The 17,849-nt window shown below is 43.5% G+C and overlaps 1 protein-coding gene across 4 annotated transcripts in view; it reads left to right on the top strand.

Annotated features, from left to right (window-relative positions):
• The window catches only part of TMEM268 (transmembrane protein 268), a 34,484-nt gene that overhangs the window by 10,800 nt on the left and 5,835 nt on the right, over positions 1-17,849 (top strand). For 3 of the 4 annotated variants that reach the window (XM_016189828.2, XM_016189827.2, XM_060200035.1), the window contains exons 3-7: positions 3,916-4,025; positions 6,442-6,549; positions 7,944-8,093; positions 14,721-14,831; positions 17,298-17,378. In XM_016189828.2, coding sequence (XP_016045314.1) covers positions 3,916-4,025; positions 6,442-6,549; positions 7,944-8,093; positions 14,721-14,831; positions 17,298-17,378 — 560 coding nt within the window. The remainder of the gene's footprint in view (positions 1-3,915; positions 4,026-6,441; positions 6,550-7,943; positions 8,094-14,720; positions 14,832-17,297; positions 17,379-17,849) is intronic. The other variant, XM_060200036.1, reaches the window with a different exon arrangement.

Genomic DNA, 17,849 nt, shown 5'->3' on the forward strand with positions numbered 1-17,849 from the left:
TGTATAATTTTATTACTTTATATTTTAGTCACTGTATGTTAAAATTGTTATTGATAGTATTAGTATTATTATTATTGAAAAAGAAAGCAAGAGAGAGAGAGAGAGAGAGAGAGAGAGAGAGAACCAGAGCATCACTCTGGGCTATAAGATGCTGGGGAAAGAACTTGGGGCCTCATGCTTGCAAGTTCCAAGTTCAGTATGCTTCACCCATTAAGTCAGCCACTGAGCCATTTCTTCTTCTTCTACTTCTTCTCCATCTTCTTCTTCTTCTTCTACTTCTTCTCCATCTTCTTCTTCTTCTACTTCTTCTCCATCTTCTTCTTCTTCTTCTTCTCCTTCTCCTCCTCCTCCTCCTCCTTCTTCTCCTCCTCCTCCTCCTTCTTCCTCTTCTTCCTCTTCTTCTCCTCCTTCTCCCTCTCCCTCTCCTTCTTCCCCTTCTTCCTCTTCTTCTTCCCCTCCTCCTCCTCCTCCTCCTCCTTCTTCTTCTTCAGATTTATTTACAGGGACCAGGTAGTGGTGTACCTGGTTGATCACACACATTATATTGTGCAAGGACCCAAGTTCAAGCTCCTGGTCCCCACCTGTACAGTGAGTGGTGAAGCAGTGCTGTAGCTCTCTCTGTTTTTTTCTCTCTCTCTGTATCCCCATTTCTCTCTCCTTCTTTCTCTCTCTCCATATCTTCCCCCTTCCCTTTCAATTTCTCTGTCTCTATCTGAAATAAATAAGTAAATAAATATTAAAAATTGTAAAAAAATGATTCATCTAATGAGAGAGGGAGGGAGGGGGAGGGGAGAGAGAGAGAGAGAGAGAGAGAGAGAGAGAGAGAACAACACTCTGGTATAGGTAGTACTGAGGACTGAACTGAGGACACATCACACATACAAATTCTGTAGTATACCCACTGACCTACTCCATATTTTATTCTTATAAAGTCACCTTAAATCTTTTCTAGAACAAGGTGTAGGAGGCTAAAAAGGAATACAATTAAATTGATGTGGCTTGTTGTAAGTTCTGGTAAGCTTGTTTTAAATGCTCACAAAAATGGCCCAGGAAGTGGTGCAGTAGATAGTGTTGGACCCTCAAACATGAGTTCCTTAATTCGATCTCTGGCAACACATATTCCAGTGTGATGCTCTTTCTCTCCTTGTCTCTGTCTTTCTTGAAAATAAATCAACGAATGAATAAAGCTGAAAAAGTGATAGCATATCTGTCAGGGGCTGGGCAGTGGTGTACCTGGTTAAGTGCACATAGTATGAAGCACAAGGACCTGTACAAGAATCCTGGTTCAGACCCCCATTTTCCCACCTGCAGGGGGTTTACTTCACAAGCAGTGAAACAGTGAAGCAGGTGTGCAGGTGTCTGTTTTTCTCCGTCTCTATCTTCCCTTCCTTCCCCATTTCTTTCTGTCCTATCCAATAAAATGGTAAAAATGGCCACCGGGAGCTGTAGATAGCTTAGCAACCAATTATTTACAGCCCATTTTGCATCAAGGATTTGTTTTTATTATCTTAATTATACTTTTAAAAAAGATGTATCAATGAGAAAGGGGAAGGAAGGGAGGGAGGAAGGAAAAGAGAGAGAGAGAGAATGAGAGCTAGAGTGTCACTCTGGCATATTTGATGCTAGGAACCAAACTCAGGACCTCATGCTTGAGAGTCCAATGCTTTATCTGCTGCACTACCCTCTGGACTGCTATGCCAATTATTCTTTACTTTCATCTTCATTCGAGGATGTGATCATCTTTTAAGTGAGGTAACAGCCTAGGGATTTATGGTGTTCCTTAGGTTACCCTGTTAACAGGTGACTGAGCTACACTTTGAACCTCAAAACTAGTTTGTACTTTCCCTATCTCCCTACCTTCCTTCCATATCCCTGACCCCCTCCAAACCAAAAAAAAAAGTGTGGGGTGGGTGGGAAGTAAAATATTTTGGCAGAGAATAGAATTCTGTGTTATCCTTGAGATTATAAATGATATCCCAAAATATAAAGCAAACCCAATAAAATATATTGTATTAATTTGTTTCTTCATCAAACGTGTCTTAGTACTTACAGCTTACCATTGAACTCTGCCCAGTGGATTTAGAAGTGTGTAAAGTACTGTGGAATTATATAATCTTATGGGAAGATGAACTTCTGTCAAGAAATTATACACATATATAATCATCCTTTTGTGTTTTTTTTTGGTTTTATTTTCTTCTTCTACAGAGCATTGCTCAGTTCTTTGATCTATACTCCCAGAGGGATAAAGACTAGGGACCCTTACAAAGGAGGGGAGGGTATACGGAACTCTGGTGGTGGGAGTTGTGTGGAATTGTACCCCTCTTATCCCACAATCTTGTTGATCATTATTAAATCCTTAATAAAAAAGAAGTTCCTCCCCACCCAGGTCCAGGGAGGAATGGCAGCAGGATGAAGCCAAATCTGCCTTCAGTTCAGAAATTGCACAAATATATTGAATTTTTCTTCCAACATATTATGAGGCTCATCACTAATAATTGGGTCAGTTGGTCCCCGAGATTCTACAACCCCTGTGTCTGACTGAGTGAGGCAGGAGGCTGAATATTTTGGCACTTTTTCTGCAGCTCTTGCTTAGAAAATGAAACAAGCCTGAGGTGGTTAAACCACATGTCTGTCACTCGTTGGCCCAAATTTCACATTGTCTCTGAGCCTGGTGCTGGTAATAGGAGTCTTCAAAGCAAAATGCCTACCTCTACCTTCTGGGAATTCCTTCCCCACTCCCCACTCTGGTGCAGAGTGGAAATGGAAAAGTCTGTCTTCTGTAATTGCTTCTCTGCTGAACATGGTCTTTGACAGGTTGATCCATACCCCTACCCTGTAAATCCAGAACTTTTACTTCAACCAGCCTCAGTCTGTGGTCTGGCAGTGGAGCAAGAATTGTGTCAGCTGTTGTGCCTGGCCTGGTTTGAATTGGTTTATTTATTTATTTAATTTATTAATTAAATAATGCTTAATTCAATTTTACATGAGACTTCATTGAATTTATGCTTTGAAAATGTTTAATGAGATGCTGCTATACAGAGCAGGGGTAGGGTAGTCTATAAGGCTGTGTGTTGGTTTTCTAAGGTTGCTTTAATAAATACCACAACATAGTGGATTATATAGCAGACACTTACTGACTTTTTAGAAATACATATTCAATTTTTTTAGGGGTTGGGACTAGCTCACCTGGTAGAACACATACTTTATCATGCATAAGGAATGGGGATCCAGTCCCCAGCTTCACTTGGAAGCACCATGTAAATGGGAAACTTCACGAGTAGTGGAAAATTTCTGTGATGTCACCTCTTTCTGTCTCTCGCTTTCTAAAAAAATAAAAACGAGAACAAGTAGAGTATAGGGGTGGTAGAATTGTCCCAGTGAAAACCATGGCCATGTGCTGGATTAAAAATCACATAAAAATATTATATAATATATATTATATAATATATATTATTTCTTGAAAAGGCTGAGGGGGAAATTGGTTTTCTTTTCTTCCTCTTTTTTTTTTTTTTTTTACCAGTTTCTGTGACTGTCCCCATTCCTTGACTTGTAGCCACCTCCTTTGTTTTCAGAGCCAGCAATTTTCTGTTCTAGTCAAATCTGAGGTTAAATGATGCCAGAGGTTAAACCTGGGGCTTCATACATGTGACTCTTGTATTCTACTGTTCAGCTGTTTCCCTGACCTGGAAAGCTATTCTCTGTATGGTTGAACATTGCATCCTGCTAGGCTTTGCACTTTGCTCCCAACTCTGCCTCCTGGGGATTTTCTAGTCAAGTCTGTCCTTCTGTAGGGACTTGAAGAAGATCAATGCATCTGTTTTCACCATGAGAAGTTTCTCATGGCAAGAGGAGGAGATACCATCAGAGTCTAGGCTCTTCCAGAGTAAGTATTGCTTACTTCTGGTTTGCTTTCAGAGCTTCACAATGGCCAGGTCCTTACAGTTCTCCGGATCGACAATACCTGTACACCCATCTCTTTTGATCTGGGAGCCGCAGAAGAGCAGCTGCAGACCTGGGGGATTCAGGTGAGAACTGATTATATTCATTTCTTACCATTTTTGGCTATCTGGTCATCCATCCTCTTATTCAGTCATCTACAAAATATTTATTAAACGTAACTCTGCTCTCACTATGGTAGGAGCAAGATATACAAGAACTGTCGTTTCTTTCCAATTAACTTCCTTTTACAGATGTGGGTGCTTTGGATACCTGCTCTGTCTGTGCCTGACCCTTAGCTGGGTACTAACTACTATTCTCCCAAGAGGAGAGTAGAACCTACTGCCTGTGGGGGAGATATATATATGTCAGATAAATCAGGGTAGCCTGGCATCAGCATTGCAGTAGTGGAATGTATAAGGCACTGGAAGCTTCCTAGGAGAGAAATAGTAAACTCATGGGAGTGCAGTGATTCTGAAATCTTTGCAGAGGAGTGGAGATTTCGTATGGGGTCAGGTTATTAACAGTTTTTGTCCTCATAGAGCTGGTTCTGGGCTAGTCTACACACATATTTACTCCCTAAGTAGGATGTACCAACTGTGGTGGGAAAAACAAAGACCCTCCTCCCTGAAGATGAAAAGTGCATCGTCAGGCAATTTTATCATTGTGCAAACATCACAGAGTGTAATTGCTCATGTCTAGGTGGTGTAGGCTGCCACACAGCTAGGCTACAGGGCATAGGTTGTCATCAACCAAAACATCACTGGGTTACACATGAGTGAATATTTACTGTGTAGTGTATATGTAAGTATTGTGGCTGTATTATTTGATATGCATACTCTCCATGCTAGGTAAGCATTCTTATCCTAATTTTAAAATAAATGTTTTAACATATCTTGTTTTCTAAATATTATTTATTTATTTATTCATTTATTTGCCTCCAGGGTTATCACTGGGGCTCGATGTCTGCACTGTGAATCCACTGCTCCTGGAGGCCATTTTTCCCTTTTGTTGCCCTTGTTTATCATTGTTGTTATTGCTATTGTTGTTATTGCTGTCATTGGATAAGACAGAGAGAAATTGAGAGAGGAGGGGTAGACAGAGAAAGGGAGAGAAAGATAGACACCTGCAGACCTGCTTCACCGCTTGTGAAGCGGCCCCTCTGCAGGTGGGGAGCCAGGGGCTCTCAGGGGGATCCTTATGCTGGTTCTTGCACTTTGCACCATGGGCACTTAACCCACTGTGCTACCGCCCGGCCCCCTATTTATTTATTTTTGATAGAGACAGAGAGGCATTGAGAGGGAAGGGGGAGATAGAGAGGGAGAGAGAAAGAGAGACACCTGAGGGGCCCAGCCAAAGGCACACCTGGTTGAATGCATGTTACCATTTGCAAGGATCAGGTTTCAGCTCCTGCTTCCCACTTGTAGGGCGAAGTCTTTGTGAGTGGTGAAACAATTTTGCAGATGTCTCTCTTTTCCTCTCCTCTATTTTCCCCTCCCCTCTCAATTTCTGTTCTATTAAATAAAATGGAAAGAAAAAAAAAAAGGAAAATATGGCCACTAGGAGCAGTGGATTTGTAGTGCTAATGCTGGGATGCAGTGATAATCCTGATTATAATTTAAAAAAAAAGGAGGTGAGAAAAAAAGAGAGACACCTGTAGCACTTATTTACCACTTGTGAAGCTTCCCTGGGCAGGTGGAGACCAGGGGCTTGAACCAAGGTCCTAGTACATTATAACATGTACTTTCTACTAGGTATGCCACTGCCCTGGCCCTGTTATCCTCATTTTACAGAGGAGAGAACAAAAAAATATGGAGTTACTTGCTCTAAGTCATACAGATGTAGGTACCTACCACATGAGTAGTGGACCCAGGTTAGGTCCCAGGACTGGCTGACTCTAGGGCCTATGTTCTAACCATTAGATTCTCCTAGATTTTTTTTTTTATTAGTGATTTAATAGTGTTTGACAAGATTGTGGGATAAAAGGGGTACAATTCCATACAATCCCCACCACCAGAATGCCATATCCTATCCTCTACATTGGAAGTTTCCCTATTTTTCCCTCTGGGAGTATGGACCAAAGATTTTTATGGGGTGCAGAAGGTGGGAGGTTTGGTTTTGTAATTGCTTCTCTGCTGGACCTGGTCATTAACAGGTCAATCCAAGCCCCCAGCCTGCCTCTGCCTTTCCCTAGTGGGGTAGGGCTCTGGTGAGTTGGGGTTCTTCTGGATCTTTTGTGAGGTACAAATCTTCAGCTCTTGGACTCCTTACAAGAGTGTCCTCCTGGATCTTCATCGGCCTCTTCTCTGTAGTGATACTCATCCTTCTGTGTGCAAGAGCGGCACTATGATTTACATGCAGAGTTCTGAGTTTCTTCTGCCCTCTGGATCTACCTGGAATGTACCCAATTCCCTTTCACGTGATGGTCTTTGAACTGGAAATGGCATGCTTGCTATGGGGAGTAGTTCTCTGGTCCATTAATCTATTTTCCCTTGGTATCCACAGCTCCCTGCTGACCAGTATAGGAGCTTGGCTGAGAGTGCGCTCTTGGAACCTCAAGTGAGAAGATACATAATCTACAACTCTAGGCCAATGTGGCTGGCCTTTGCTGTGGTGAGTAAGAGGGGCCCATACACTCTCACCCCTTCCCCCCCTCCCCCCCGCCATGCCCCAGTGACACTGCTGAGTGTAGCATTGTGTCCTGCACCCTGCCTGGTTCGGGTAGTCCAGCTGTTTGGGAACCAGCAATACACCTGGGCCTGGGTTTGGTGTAGAGGACATTTATGGGAGAGTGTTGTAATCAGGTCTGAAAGGAAAGGAGGCAGAGTTATTAAGGGAAGAACTCAGGACTGGAAATCTGCTGGCGCAGTCAGGTTTTGGATTTAGTTTCTGGTCTCTATCCAGACTTTTTCCTTTCTGGAGGAATAGATTTTCCCATCTGTTGAACAGAAAGGTCCATTTCAGCTCATATTTGTATGTTTATGAACACATATACATATATATATACAAACATAATCACACATACACGTCTATATATACCCATATACATAAATACATATAACCACTCATATATGCATACACATAAATATGTATATGTTCAAACAAAGAAATAAGCACAGTATACAACTACATTACATACACTTATACACATTCACATAATACATACTACACATGTACAGACATGCATACATACATCTGCACACAAACACATATATTCTCATGTACATTCAATACAAACATGTGTGTGGTCAAGCACATTTATGCATATATACCAACACACATGAACGTGTGAGCCCAGACATCTACATGTAAACACAATACTCAGTGTCTATACACACATGTACATATACATGCAATCACACTTATATGTCCACACATACATGCATATAACACATATATCCTCTCATATATGGATACACACACTTAAACATACTTATATGTGGCAGAGCCAGCATTTGAACCCAGGACATGTAGTTTCATTACCTGTGCTCTTAAAGGTAGTGATTTGCTGCTTGTTTGTTAGGTGTAAGCTGTGCATTACCACTTCTGGTTTTCCTGCCCTACTTCTCAGGGAGGGAGAAGGATGGCCTCCAGCATTTAATTCCCTAATAAGCTCTAGCTGCTATATCTGTTACCTTCTTAATCATTAGACAGCCCTGTGAAGTAGATATCATTAACCCCGTTTTACAGACAAGAAAACAGGCTCAAGAGAGGTGTTAGAACTTGTCCTTTTCAGGGATGATACGGGATTCAGATCCACATTACTGTCAAGTCCTTGCCATTTTTTGTTTTACCTAAAGTCAGGATAACAGCTGTTCTAACCCCTTTCCTCAGCACCTTTGTTTATGAACAAGGCACCTGAGCTCATTCCCCCCCACATCCCCATCTCCTGGCCCCGTGAGATGGTGGAACCCAGCGGGTATATGAGAAATCTTCTGAAGCTGGATGATGCTACTTCACTCCCAGGCTAGTGTTCTTGAACAGGTCTTCTCTCTGACTTCTGGCAGGTTTTCTACGTGGTGGTGTGGGCCAACATTTACTCCACCAGCCAGATGTTTGCTCTGGGGCACCACTGGGTGGGTGTGCTGCTCGTTACACTTGCCGCTGTGAGTCTGACCCTGACTCTTGTGCTCATCTTCGAGAGACATCAGAGGAAGGTGAGATGTTCTGAGACACCAGCACCCACCATGTGGCTACATGCTTGGCAGAGGGGTTGTGCAGGGAGAAAAATATGTCCAAAGTCACATCTTTCTCTTCTTCACCTGACTCAAAGAATGTCACTAACCATAAAAACTCAGAGGGAGCCATGTGCTCAGTGACTAACAGAAATCATTATTATCAGAAATCAAATGATGTGATCAAGGCTCCAAACCATTTTTCTTTACTGTGTCCATTTAGATATAAAGAGATAGGAGGAGATGTTGTTGAGGAGTTATTCTGATGCAGTCTCTGCCCCCAGGTTTTTCTATGCCCCGCTAAATCCTAGAGTGCCCCCTTTCAACCAATCCTGGCCCTACACGTCACCCCTGGTTGTCGCCCAATAAAAAGCCCCCTCACCCCTCCCCTCTCTCTCTCTGGGCTTTCGACTCTCCCTCTCTGACTCAGGAACCCTCTCTCGGGGTTCCTTGGGGCGGGGCCAAGCAGGCCCGCGAAATTAATAGGACTGATCCAATTCTCTTGGCGGGGGAGGGCTAGAACAAACCAATGTAAAGCATATGACATTTGTGATTAACTCTTGTCTTCTCTCCTGTCTCATCTCTCTGTGTGTGTTTTGGTTTTTAAGGCATGCTCTGTTTCAGATAATCAGCACCTTTCCAACACTTTGAGTTTCTCCAGCCCTTTCATTCACCTTTTCTCCGTGGCTACTCACAGCAGAGAGAGGAAAGATTGAAGCCCCCTTGCTGCACAAGTTGCCTGAAATAGAGGATGAGGGAGAAGTGGGTGGATGCTTTGTGGATAGCTGTTTCTCATGTAAGCCCACCAGTAACCTTTGAAGCAGGGAGTGAGTGGTCAGAGACACTCACTTTGTCACTTTGTCAGTGACAAAGCTGGGGTTCATAGCCTGGGCCCATTGATGTCCATTCTCATTCACAAAGGGAGCTGATACATCATGGCTTAATGCATGGTTCACTAGAGTAATCTGCTTTTTCAGCATCTGTCTTTGGTTAACTTAACTCCTGAGTACTGCCCTTGTAAAATGGACTACTTGGTTAAATACTTTATGTATGTTAACTCATCCCCTCAGTAGCTCTCTGAGGAGAGGCTCTACAGTTCTTTCTTTTTTTAAAGATTTTTTTAAATTTATATACTTACTTATTATCAGAAAAGAGAATGAGAGAGGGAACCAGAGCACTGTTCAGTTCTGACATAAAATAGTGCTGGGAATTGACTCTTCAACCCCTGGGACCTCAGGCATGCAAAGCTCATTCTTTAACTGGTTGAACTACCTCCTGGACATTCGTTCATTTTTTTGAAAATATATATTTATTATCATGGTAGATAGATAGATAGGTAGATAGATAGAGAAAGCAGTCCAGCCTGAGCATCACTCTTGCATAGGCAGTGCTTGAGCTATATCTTAGAATATTATTAAGCAAATCCTGTGCTCTACCACTGCACACCTCCCTGGATGCTCTTTTACACTCATTTTGCTGATGAGGAGCCCGAGGCACTGAAAATGATGCTAATAATTGACAGTACTGACATTCGTAACTAGGATGCACAGATTTTAAGCCAAGTTATCTAGCGGTACTTTACTGTGCTGGTAATCTATGGCTGCTGTAACATATTACCATAAATGCAGTGACCTAAGACAACACCTATTTCTTTCTTTTTTTTTCTCACTTTTAAAAAATTTATTTATTTATTTATTTGTTATTGGATAGAGACAGAGAGAAATTGAGAGAAGGGGAAGATAGAGAAGAAGAGAGACAGAGAGATGCCTGTAGACCTGCTTCACCGCCCGTGAATCAACTCCCCTGAAGGTGGGGAGCCAGAGGCTCAAACCAGGATTTTAACCGGTCCTTGCGCCTTGCACCTTGTGTGCGTTTAACCCGCTGTGCTACTGCCTGACTCCCGACAACACCTATTTCTTACCTTACAATTGACACAGTACACTGTGTCCTTTTTGGAGTCTCTAGTGGAGAGTCTATTTTCTTACCTTTTCTGACTATATTGGGCTGCCTGGGCAGTCTCAGATATACTCCCAATTTATGATCCACTGCCTTGCAACATTGCTTCCATTTCAGCCTTTGTTCACCTTTGCCAAATACTAACAGGTTTACAGGCTTGAGGGAGTGGGGGCTAGGCATCTTTGGGAAACGTTTCTGCTGGTCATAGTTCTGCTGTCTTTCCAGCTGCTTGGGGGAGCTGCTTCCACACTTGACAGAGCTGGACTATGAGGTCTTTGGCAAACACTCAGATCTCTCTTGATTCAGAAAGAGAGGACGGGATGTTGGGAAATGTAATTGAGAGCAGGAATTTCAGCTAGAGCGTGTGCTCACTGGGACAGATAGAACTTTATGGCTTAACCATTCTGAAAGGATCTTTGCTGGGCTTTTTGATGAGACTGATAAAATAGTGCTGCCCTTGGGCTCTGTGACAGCTTTGAAGGCTCTTGTGCTTGGCCTATAAAAATAAATCGAACTGGCTGTTCCTGCCACAAGACACTTCTTTCTGGAAAGTGGGGAGTTGGGAACAGTGTTCGGCTTTAGCTGAAGCAAGCAAAATACCTGGATATCAAGGGTGTGGAGGTAATCATGCAGGTCAGGGAGTGCTTGCTGGGGCTCTCTGTCCCCCCCTTCCTGCCTTGATTAACCAACATTCATGGAACCCCTATTCCAGATATGGGCTAGGTAGTGGACATAGGGATGAATAAAGCCCTATTCCTAACCATTATGTAAACAAAGATTCAGGGACACAATGGCACTTCTGTGGTCTATGCTTGCTCATTCAGTGAACCCTCCTTTTTGAATCATCACCATTTAATGAGCACTTACTTTGTTCCCTGTCCTTGGGGCCTCATACCTGTGCCTTACCGTAGCCTGGCAAGGAAGTAAATGCTGCTGTTTTCTGTTCATTCTGTAGCCTCAAATACTTTGTTACTTAAACTCTCAGTACTTTAGTTTCCCTATCTGTAAAGTGGATACTAGTTGTGGTTCTTTCTTAGAGTTATTGGGAAAATTAAGTTACTTAATTTATGCAGGCTATCTATAAGAGTACCTGCTATAGAGGGAGTCGGGCGGTAGCGCAGCGAGTTAAGGGCAGGTGGTGCAAAGCACAAGGACTGGTGTAAGGATCCCGGTTCCAGCCCCTGGCTCCTCACCTGCAGGGAAGTTGCTTCACAGGTGGTGAAGCAGGTCTGCAGGTGTCTGTCTTTCTCTCCTCCTCTTTGTCTTCCCCTCTTCTCTACATTTCTCTCTGTCCTATCTAAACAACGACAGCAATAATAATTACAACAATAAAACAAGGGCAACAAAAGGGAATTAAAAAAAAAAGAGTGCCTGCTATTAAGTGACTCCTCAGTTAGCAATGATTGTTAGGGTATTGACTTTTGGTGGAGAGACCTGAGCTCAGAGAAGTGAAGTAACTTGCCTGAGGTCACATCACCTTCTTTAGGTCATCTAGTTTCCCTTCCTGGTCATTGTCAACCTTACTATTTAGTGTACTGACTTCTTGTAACATCTTTGAGAGCTATAGCATTTTGCACGCTGCTGCCTCCTTTGGCATATGGTTATTTGAAGATTGGAAGGTTGTGTCATCATAGGCAAGACCATGCCTTGTATCCCCATAGAGAGCAAAGCATATTGCTAGGGCATGCTGGGAGTTCCTAAACAAGTTTGTGGTTATCATGGTACAGTGGAAAACATGCCAGTTTTAATCCAGTCCCTTCCCCATTAATGATGTTATTAACTGATGTGTATTGAGTCCTCACCCTTCCCAGTGTGCTACTTGGATCAAATCATTCACCCTTGTTGTAGCCATATGAGGTAAGAGACATCATTCTCCTGATTTAAAGATAAAGACATGGTGAGTGATTTGCCTAAGGTTGAACAAGTTGTGGGAAGCAGAACAGATTTAAACTCCCAGTGACAGCAGTTGCTGAACAACCTGAAGGTCAGGGCAAAACAAAATCTGATCACTACTCCATTTTTATAGTAATGGTATTTCTAGAAAATGTTGTATATTTTAGACTCACTTAAAAAAACCAAACCAAGCCAAACAAAACATGTTAGAGGTCAAGTGGTGGTACTCCCAATAGAGTGCACATGTCACCATGTGAGAGGACTGGGGTTCAAGCTCCCTGTCCCATAGCTCCCTGTTCAAGCTCCCTGTTCCTCCCTGTAGGGTGGAAGCTTCAAAGTGGTAGGGCAGTGATGCAGATGTCTTTTTAAATTTTAAAAAAATCTTTATTTATTGGATAAGGACAGCTTGAAATCAAGAGGGAAGGGGGTGATAGAGAGGGAGGGAGACAGACACCTGCAGCACTGCTTCACCACTTGCAAAGCTTTCCCCCTGCAGGTGGAGACTGGGGGCTCGAACCCACGTGTTTCTGCATTGTAATACATGCACTCAACCAGGTGTGCCACCACCCAGCTCATGCAGGTGTTTTTATTTCTCTCTCACTCTGTATATATATATGTTTCTTTATATTTCTATCACAAAAAAAAGAAAGGAAGGAAGGAAAGGGGGAAGGAAGGAAAGGTGGAGGTAGTGATGTCATTGTGTAGGCACTGAGCTCCAGCAATAAATCTGGTGGCAAACTAAATAAACATAAAACCAAACAAAAAACACCTTAGGTTTATATGTAAAATGGAGTTAGGTTTCTCTATTAGAGAATTACAAGTAGATTTTTCACCTCCTTTTGTACACAGTTGGAGCAGTAGTGCTCAGGTAAGCCAGGGGCCTGTTCTCTTTGTAGACAATCTCTTTTGTGACATAACCTTCAGTGGAAGACAGACAGACGTTAAGTGATATTCTCCTACATCCTAGCACTGTTCAGTCTGTTCTGTGACAACCACAAGAGCCTTTTCACATTTCTAAGACATTTGCTATGATGTCCTACCATTCTGGGGACTATTGCCCTATTTCAATTCACCCCAAACCAGCATTCTGGACCCCCAACACTCTTCCTCTTTTCCTTTCCTGTTAAATACCTGTGTTGCAGGGGTCGGGTGGTGGTGTACCTAGTTCAGTACACAAATTACCATGTGGAGGGATTCATGTTCGAGCCCACACTTCCCACCTGGAGGAAGGAAGCTTCATGAGTAGGTGTCTAGCTTTCTCCCTCTCTGTCTCCACCTCTTTTTCAACTTCTCTCTGTTCTAGTCAATAAAATTGAAAGAAAAAAAAAGGAAAAAAGTGGCTGCCAGGTGCACTGAGCCCCAGCAATAACCCTGGTGGTAGAATAACAAACAAACAACAACACAAACCACAAACAAACAATAACAAACCACACCTGTGTTGCCAATTAAATACACATGTCCATTGGTTTGAGTGCAGAAGGAGATGATGCCCAGAGCCCCCTTCTAAGTGTCAGGCATTCTGCTAAGTACTTAGAAAAGTAAACACCTAAGAGTCAGAGTACCTGCTTTATATATGTATTAAGTGCTGAAATCCATCCCCCCTCCATGCCCTCAGATACCTGTTGCACTTGACTATCCCAGGCAGTGAGTTAAGTGCTTTATTCACACAATCTCAGTGAAAATGTCAGCAGATTCTTGTGAGGCAGAGATACTCTGTATGCTCAAAAAAAGAAAAGTTCAGGGAAGGGATGTGACTGACCCAGAACCACATAACTGGGATTTAGTAAAGCTGGAGTTCAACTCAGGGTTGTGGGATGCAGTTGAATGAATGTACTGTCCCAACAACCCCACTTCCGTTTCCCTCTCCTGCCTTCCCCACCCCTCCATCTTTCGCTCACTCTCTTTTATTTCTTCTCCTTCTCTTTCTTTTTTTCTTTTTAATATTTGTTTTTCCTTTTTGTTGCCCTTGTTGTTTTTCGTTGTTTTAGTTATTATTGTTGTTGTTAGATAGGACAGAGAAAAATGGAGAGAGGAGGGAAAGACAGAGAGGGAGAGAAAGACACCTGGAGACCTGCTTCACCACCTGTGAAGCGACTCCCCTGCAGGTGGAGAGCTGGGGGCTCTAACCAGGATCTTTATGCAGGTCTTTGCACTTTGCACCACCTGGCTTAACCAGCTGTGTTACCACCCGACTCCCCTCCTTCTCTTTCTTCTTCTATTCCTCCTCTGTCTCCTCCTTCTATCACCAGTATTATTGTTGGGGCTCAGTACCTGCATGATGAATCCACCACTTTTAGCAGCCAGTTTTCTCCTTCCTCCCTTCCTTCCTTCCTTTCTTCCTTCCTTCCTTCCTTCCTTCCTTCCTTCCTTCCTTCCTTCCTTTTTTCCTTTCTTCAGTTTCTTTCTAATTATTTGATAGGACAGAGAGAAATTGAGAAGGAAGGGCAGATAGAGAAAGAAAGAGAAAGAGATATCTGCATCACTGCCTCACAGCTCATGAAGCTTCCTCCCTTGTGGGTGGGGACTAGGGACTTGAACCCAGGCCCATTCATCTGCATGGTTATATATACCCTCAAGTGGGTGATCCACCCTTGGTCCTTCACTGTCCCATTTCATATGAAGGAAATGGACACTCTGTGAGTGATAATGAGAATTGTCACATGGCAGCCTGGGGTGGGGCATTGTGTGGTTATTCCCCATGGCCCATGACCTCCTTGGCAGCTTGGATATCTGGTCATGGGGCTCATGTTTGTCTTACAGGCCAACACCAACACAGACCTCAGGCTTGCAGCTGCCAACAGAGCCCTCCTGAGACACCGGGTGCTGCTGGGTGTGACAGACACAGTAGAAGGCTGCCAGAGTGTGATTCAGGTACTAGGACTTTTTGAGGGTTCTTTGAGGGTCTGGGCTGATGGGGCAGAATTTGTCCCTCCAGGGAGTCGGGCTGTAGTGTAGTGGGTTAAGCGCAGGTGGCGCAAAGTGCAAGGACTGGTATAAGGATCCCAGTTCGAGCCCTGGCTCCCTACCTGCAGGGGAGTCGCTTCACAGGTGGTGAAGCAGGTCTGCAGGTGTCTGTCTTTCTCTCCATCTCTGTCTTCCCCCTCCTCTCTCCATTTCTCTCTGTCCTATTCAACAACGATGACAACAATAACTACAACAATAAAACAACAAGGGCAACAAAAGGGAATAAATAAAATAAATATATAAAAAAAGAATTTGTCCCTCCAGTTGGCACAGCATCTCCTAAAACCTACTAAGGGGTGCTTGCTGTGCTCTAGCAGTTCTCCCTGGACTCCTGCTGGGGATGAGCAGAAGCTCAGGACCTCCATAAGGCAGGCCCTTGAAGGGGATCCCGGAGATCACCCAGACTGCATTCCTCACTCAGCATTTATTCAGCAGACTGGTGTGGCCTTTTTTGTTTTGAAACTTTTATTGGGGACCCATTAAAATATTGGGACCTTGCAAGGTCCCTGGAGAAACATGTCAGAACCTGAAGGCCTAAGCCAGTTATTTCTTTGACCCAAAGACAATGGGGAGGAAACACATAGGGCTTATATGAAGTCACATAGCTAGTCTGGAACACGGTGGGGCTAGATGTGGCTTAAGACTCTTGCCCCTGGCTGGCCTTTCTGGGGCTAGGAGTTGTTAATTCCCCTTTACCACTTCTGCATGCTCCTTGGTTGTCCACCTTCACTGGTTGGGTACCATGGTGGGCAAGCAGATGGGACATGGGAGGATGCCCCTGTGTACATGACCTGAACATTGCTGAGAGCCCACTCTGTGCCCAGCACCACTGTGTGGGCTCAGGCTGTAGCAGAGAACAGAAACTCACACAGATCCCTGTGTTTCTGGAGCCCAGCACCTCTAATGGGGTGGGGCAGGAGGGTTCTTGTCCGACAGTTCCAGGGTGATATTGTAGACAGGGCACCCCTCTAATCTGGGGGACAGGTCCTTTTCAGTCCTACTTTATCTCTGAATTCTTTTTAATCTGTCAACAACTTAAGTGTGACTTGGAAAGTGACAGTTGATAGAGGCTGAACAGAATTATTTTAAAATAATTGGGTTCTTTCAGGTTTTATTTTTAATTTTTATTATTTATTATCCTACCCTGGATTTGTTCAGAATCACCAGGGGTGGGCTGGGCTGTGCTGGGAGATGGAAGTGTTGGGATGAATAGTGAGTGTCATGAAGTGATAACCATTGAGCCAAGATGATGGGTGACTGGAAGTCAGTTACTTCCTTTGCTGCTCTTTGGTAGGTTTGAAATTTTTTTTTTTAAATTTATTTTAAAATGATTTCCTTGGAGATGAGGCAGTAGGAGAAGCTAGTTGACAAGAGTAGTGTGACCTGTCATTTCAGTGGTGGTCAGTCCCTGGGAGGAGAAAGGTCTGGGATCCAGAGGAAGTGGTCAGTGAGTGGAAATGGGAGTCATTGAGACATCAGTTTCTTGGAGAAATTGAGGTTTTCCTGTGTGGGGGTAGGGGACCCAAAGAGGTGCTGTAAGGTGTGAGCATGGAGGGTAGTGACTCAGCTAAGTTTCACTTGGTATCCTGGAGATTACTGAGACGTAGGTGGAAAGGGAGATGACAGTGAAATGAAGACTTTTCACTATGTCTTATACCGTCAGAACACACGAAGTGATGGCCCAGCCTGACCTCTTGACCTATAGCCACGAGATATGATAGCTGTGAAGATTATTCATTTGTATCTGGGGTTCCAGAAAGAAGGATGCCCAGGATGAAAGTGGTAGCCCTAGGTGGGTGCATGATATCCAGCAGGCTTTGGAGTCACTCTGGGGTGACTTGTGGAAGATGATGGGGTCACAACCACTTGAAAATTTTTCTTTTTTTATCTTTTTTTTTATTGTTGTAGTTATTGTTGTTGTTGATGTCATCGTTGTTGGATAGGACAGAGAGAATTGGAGATAGGAGGGGCAGACAGAGGGGGAGAGAAAGATAGACACTTACAGACCTGCTTCATCGTCCGTGAAGTGACTCCCCTGCAGGTCAGGGGCTCGAACCGGGATCTTTACGCCGGTCCTTGTGCTTTGCACCACATGTGCTTAACCCGATGCACTACTGCCTGACTCCCAAATTTGACATTTTCTAAATCAGAACACAAGTGTCTCACTCAAACAGTGGAGACTTTCATATTTGAAAAACTCTGAAAGAGAACAGAAAATCATGCACCTGCCAAAGACTAGAGTAAATCTGAGTGTCCCCATGCATTGGTAATGAGTCAGGAAAGAGGCAGGTGGTGTGGTGGTGGTTTCTCAGGAACTGAGAATTCCTGCTGGGTCTGTTTCTGGGCCTCAGTGGTTTTACCTTCTCTCCCTAGCTCTGGTTTGTTTACTTCGACCTAGAAAACTGTGTGCATTTTTTGTCTGACCATGTTCAAGAAATGAAGACTAGCCAAGAGGTAAGAAGCCTTACATGGAAGCAGGAAAAGGAAAAGGGGTGGAGGGAGCAAACAAAATAAACCAGAAGTCCAAATTGTGTTAACTGTGCTGCCTCATGGTTGGAAAATGTTATGGGAAAGTTGCTGGAGAGGAATAATATCCCTGGAGAACTTGTGGTGATTTGCCAGTTTTTTCTCTTCTGTTTGTAACTGACAACATTTTTCCACACTTACTATAGTGAATAGTAGGAATAGTAATAATAACCCCTGTAGAGGCAATATCATGTATTCAGATGACTTTCACTTGTTCTAAATGTCTTCCTATTGTTTATGGATAAAGTCAGGAAGTTCTTCCACAGATGAGGAAACTGACATTCTGAGAGGCCCCATAGTTAGTTGCCCACATGTGATCATAGAGTTGGTTGGTGGAGCTTTGCAGCTCAGCCCCTCTGGTCCTAATCCCCAGGCTCAGACTTTTCTTAGGCATGTGAA

Source organism: Erinaceus europaeus, chromosome 10 (genome assembly GCF_950295315.1).
Source record: "Erinaceus europaeus chromosome 10, mEriEur2.1, whole genome shotgun sequence".
Lineage (NCBI taxonomy): Eukaryota > Metazoa > Chordata > Mammalia > Eulipotyphla > Erinaceidae > Erinaceus > Erinaceus europaeus.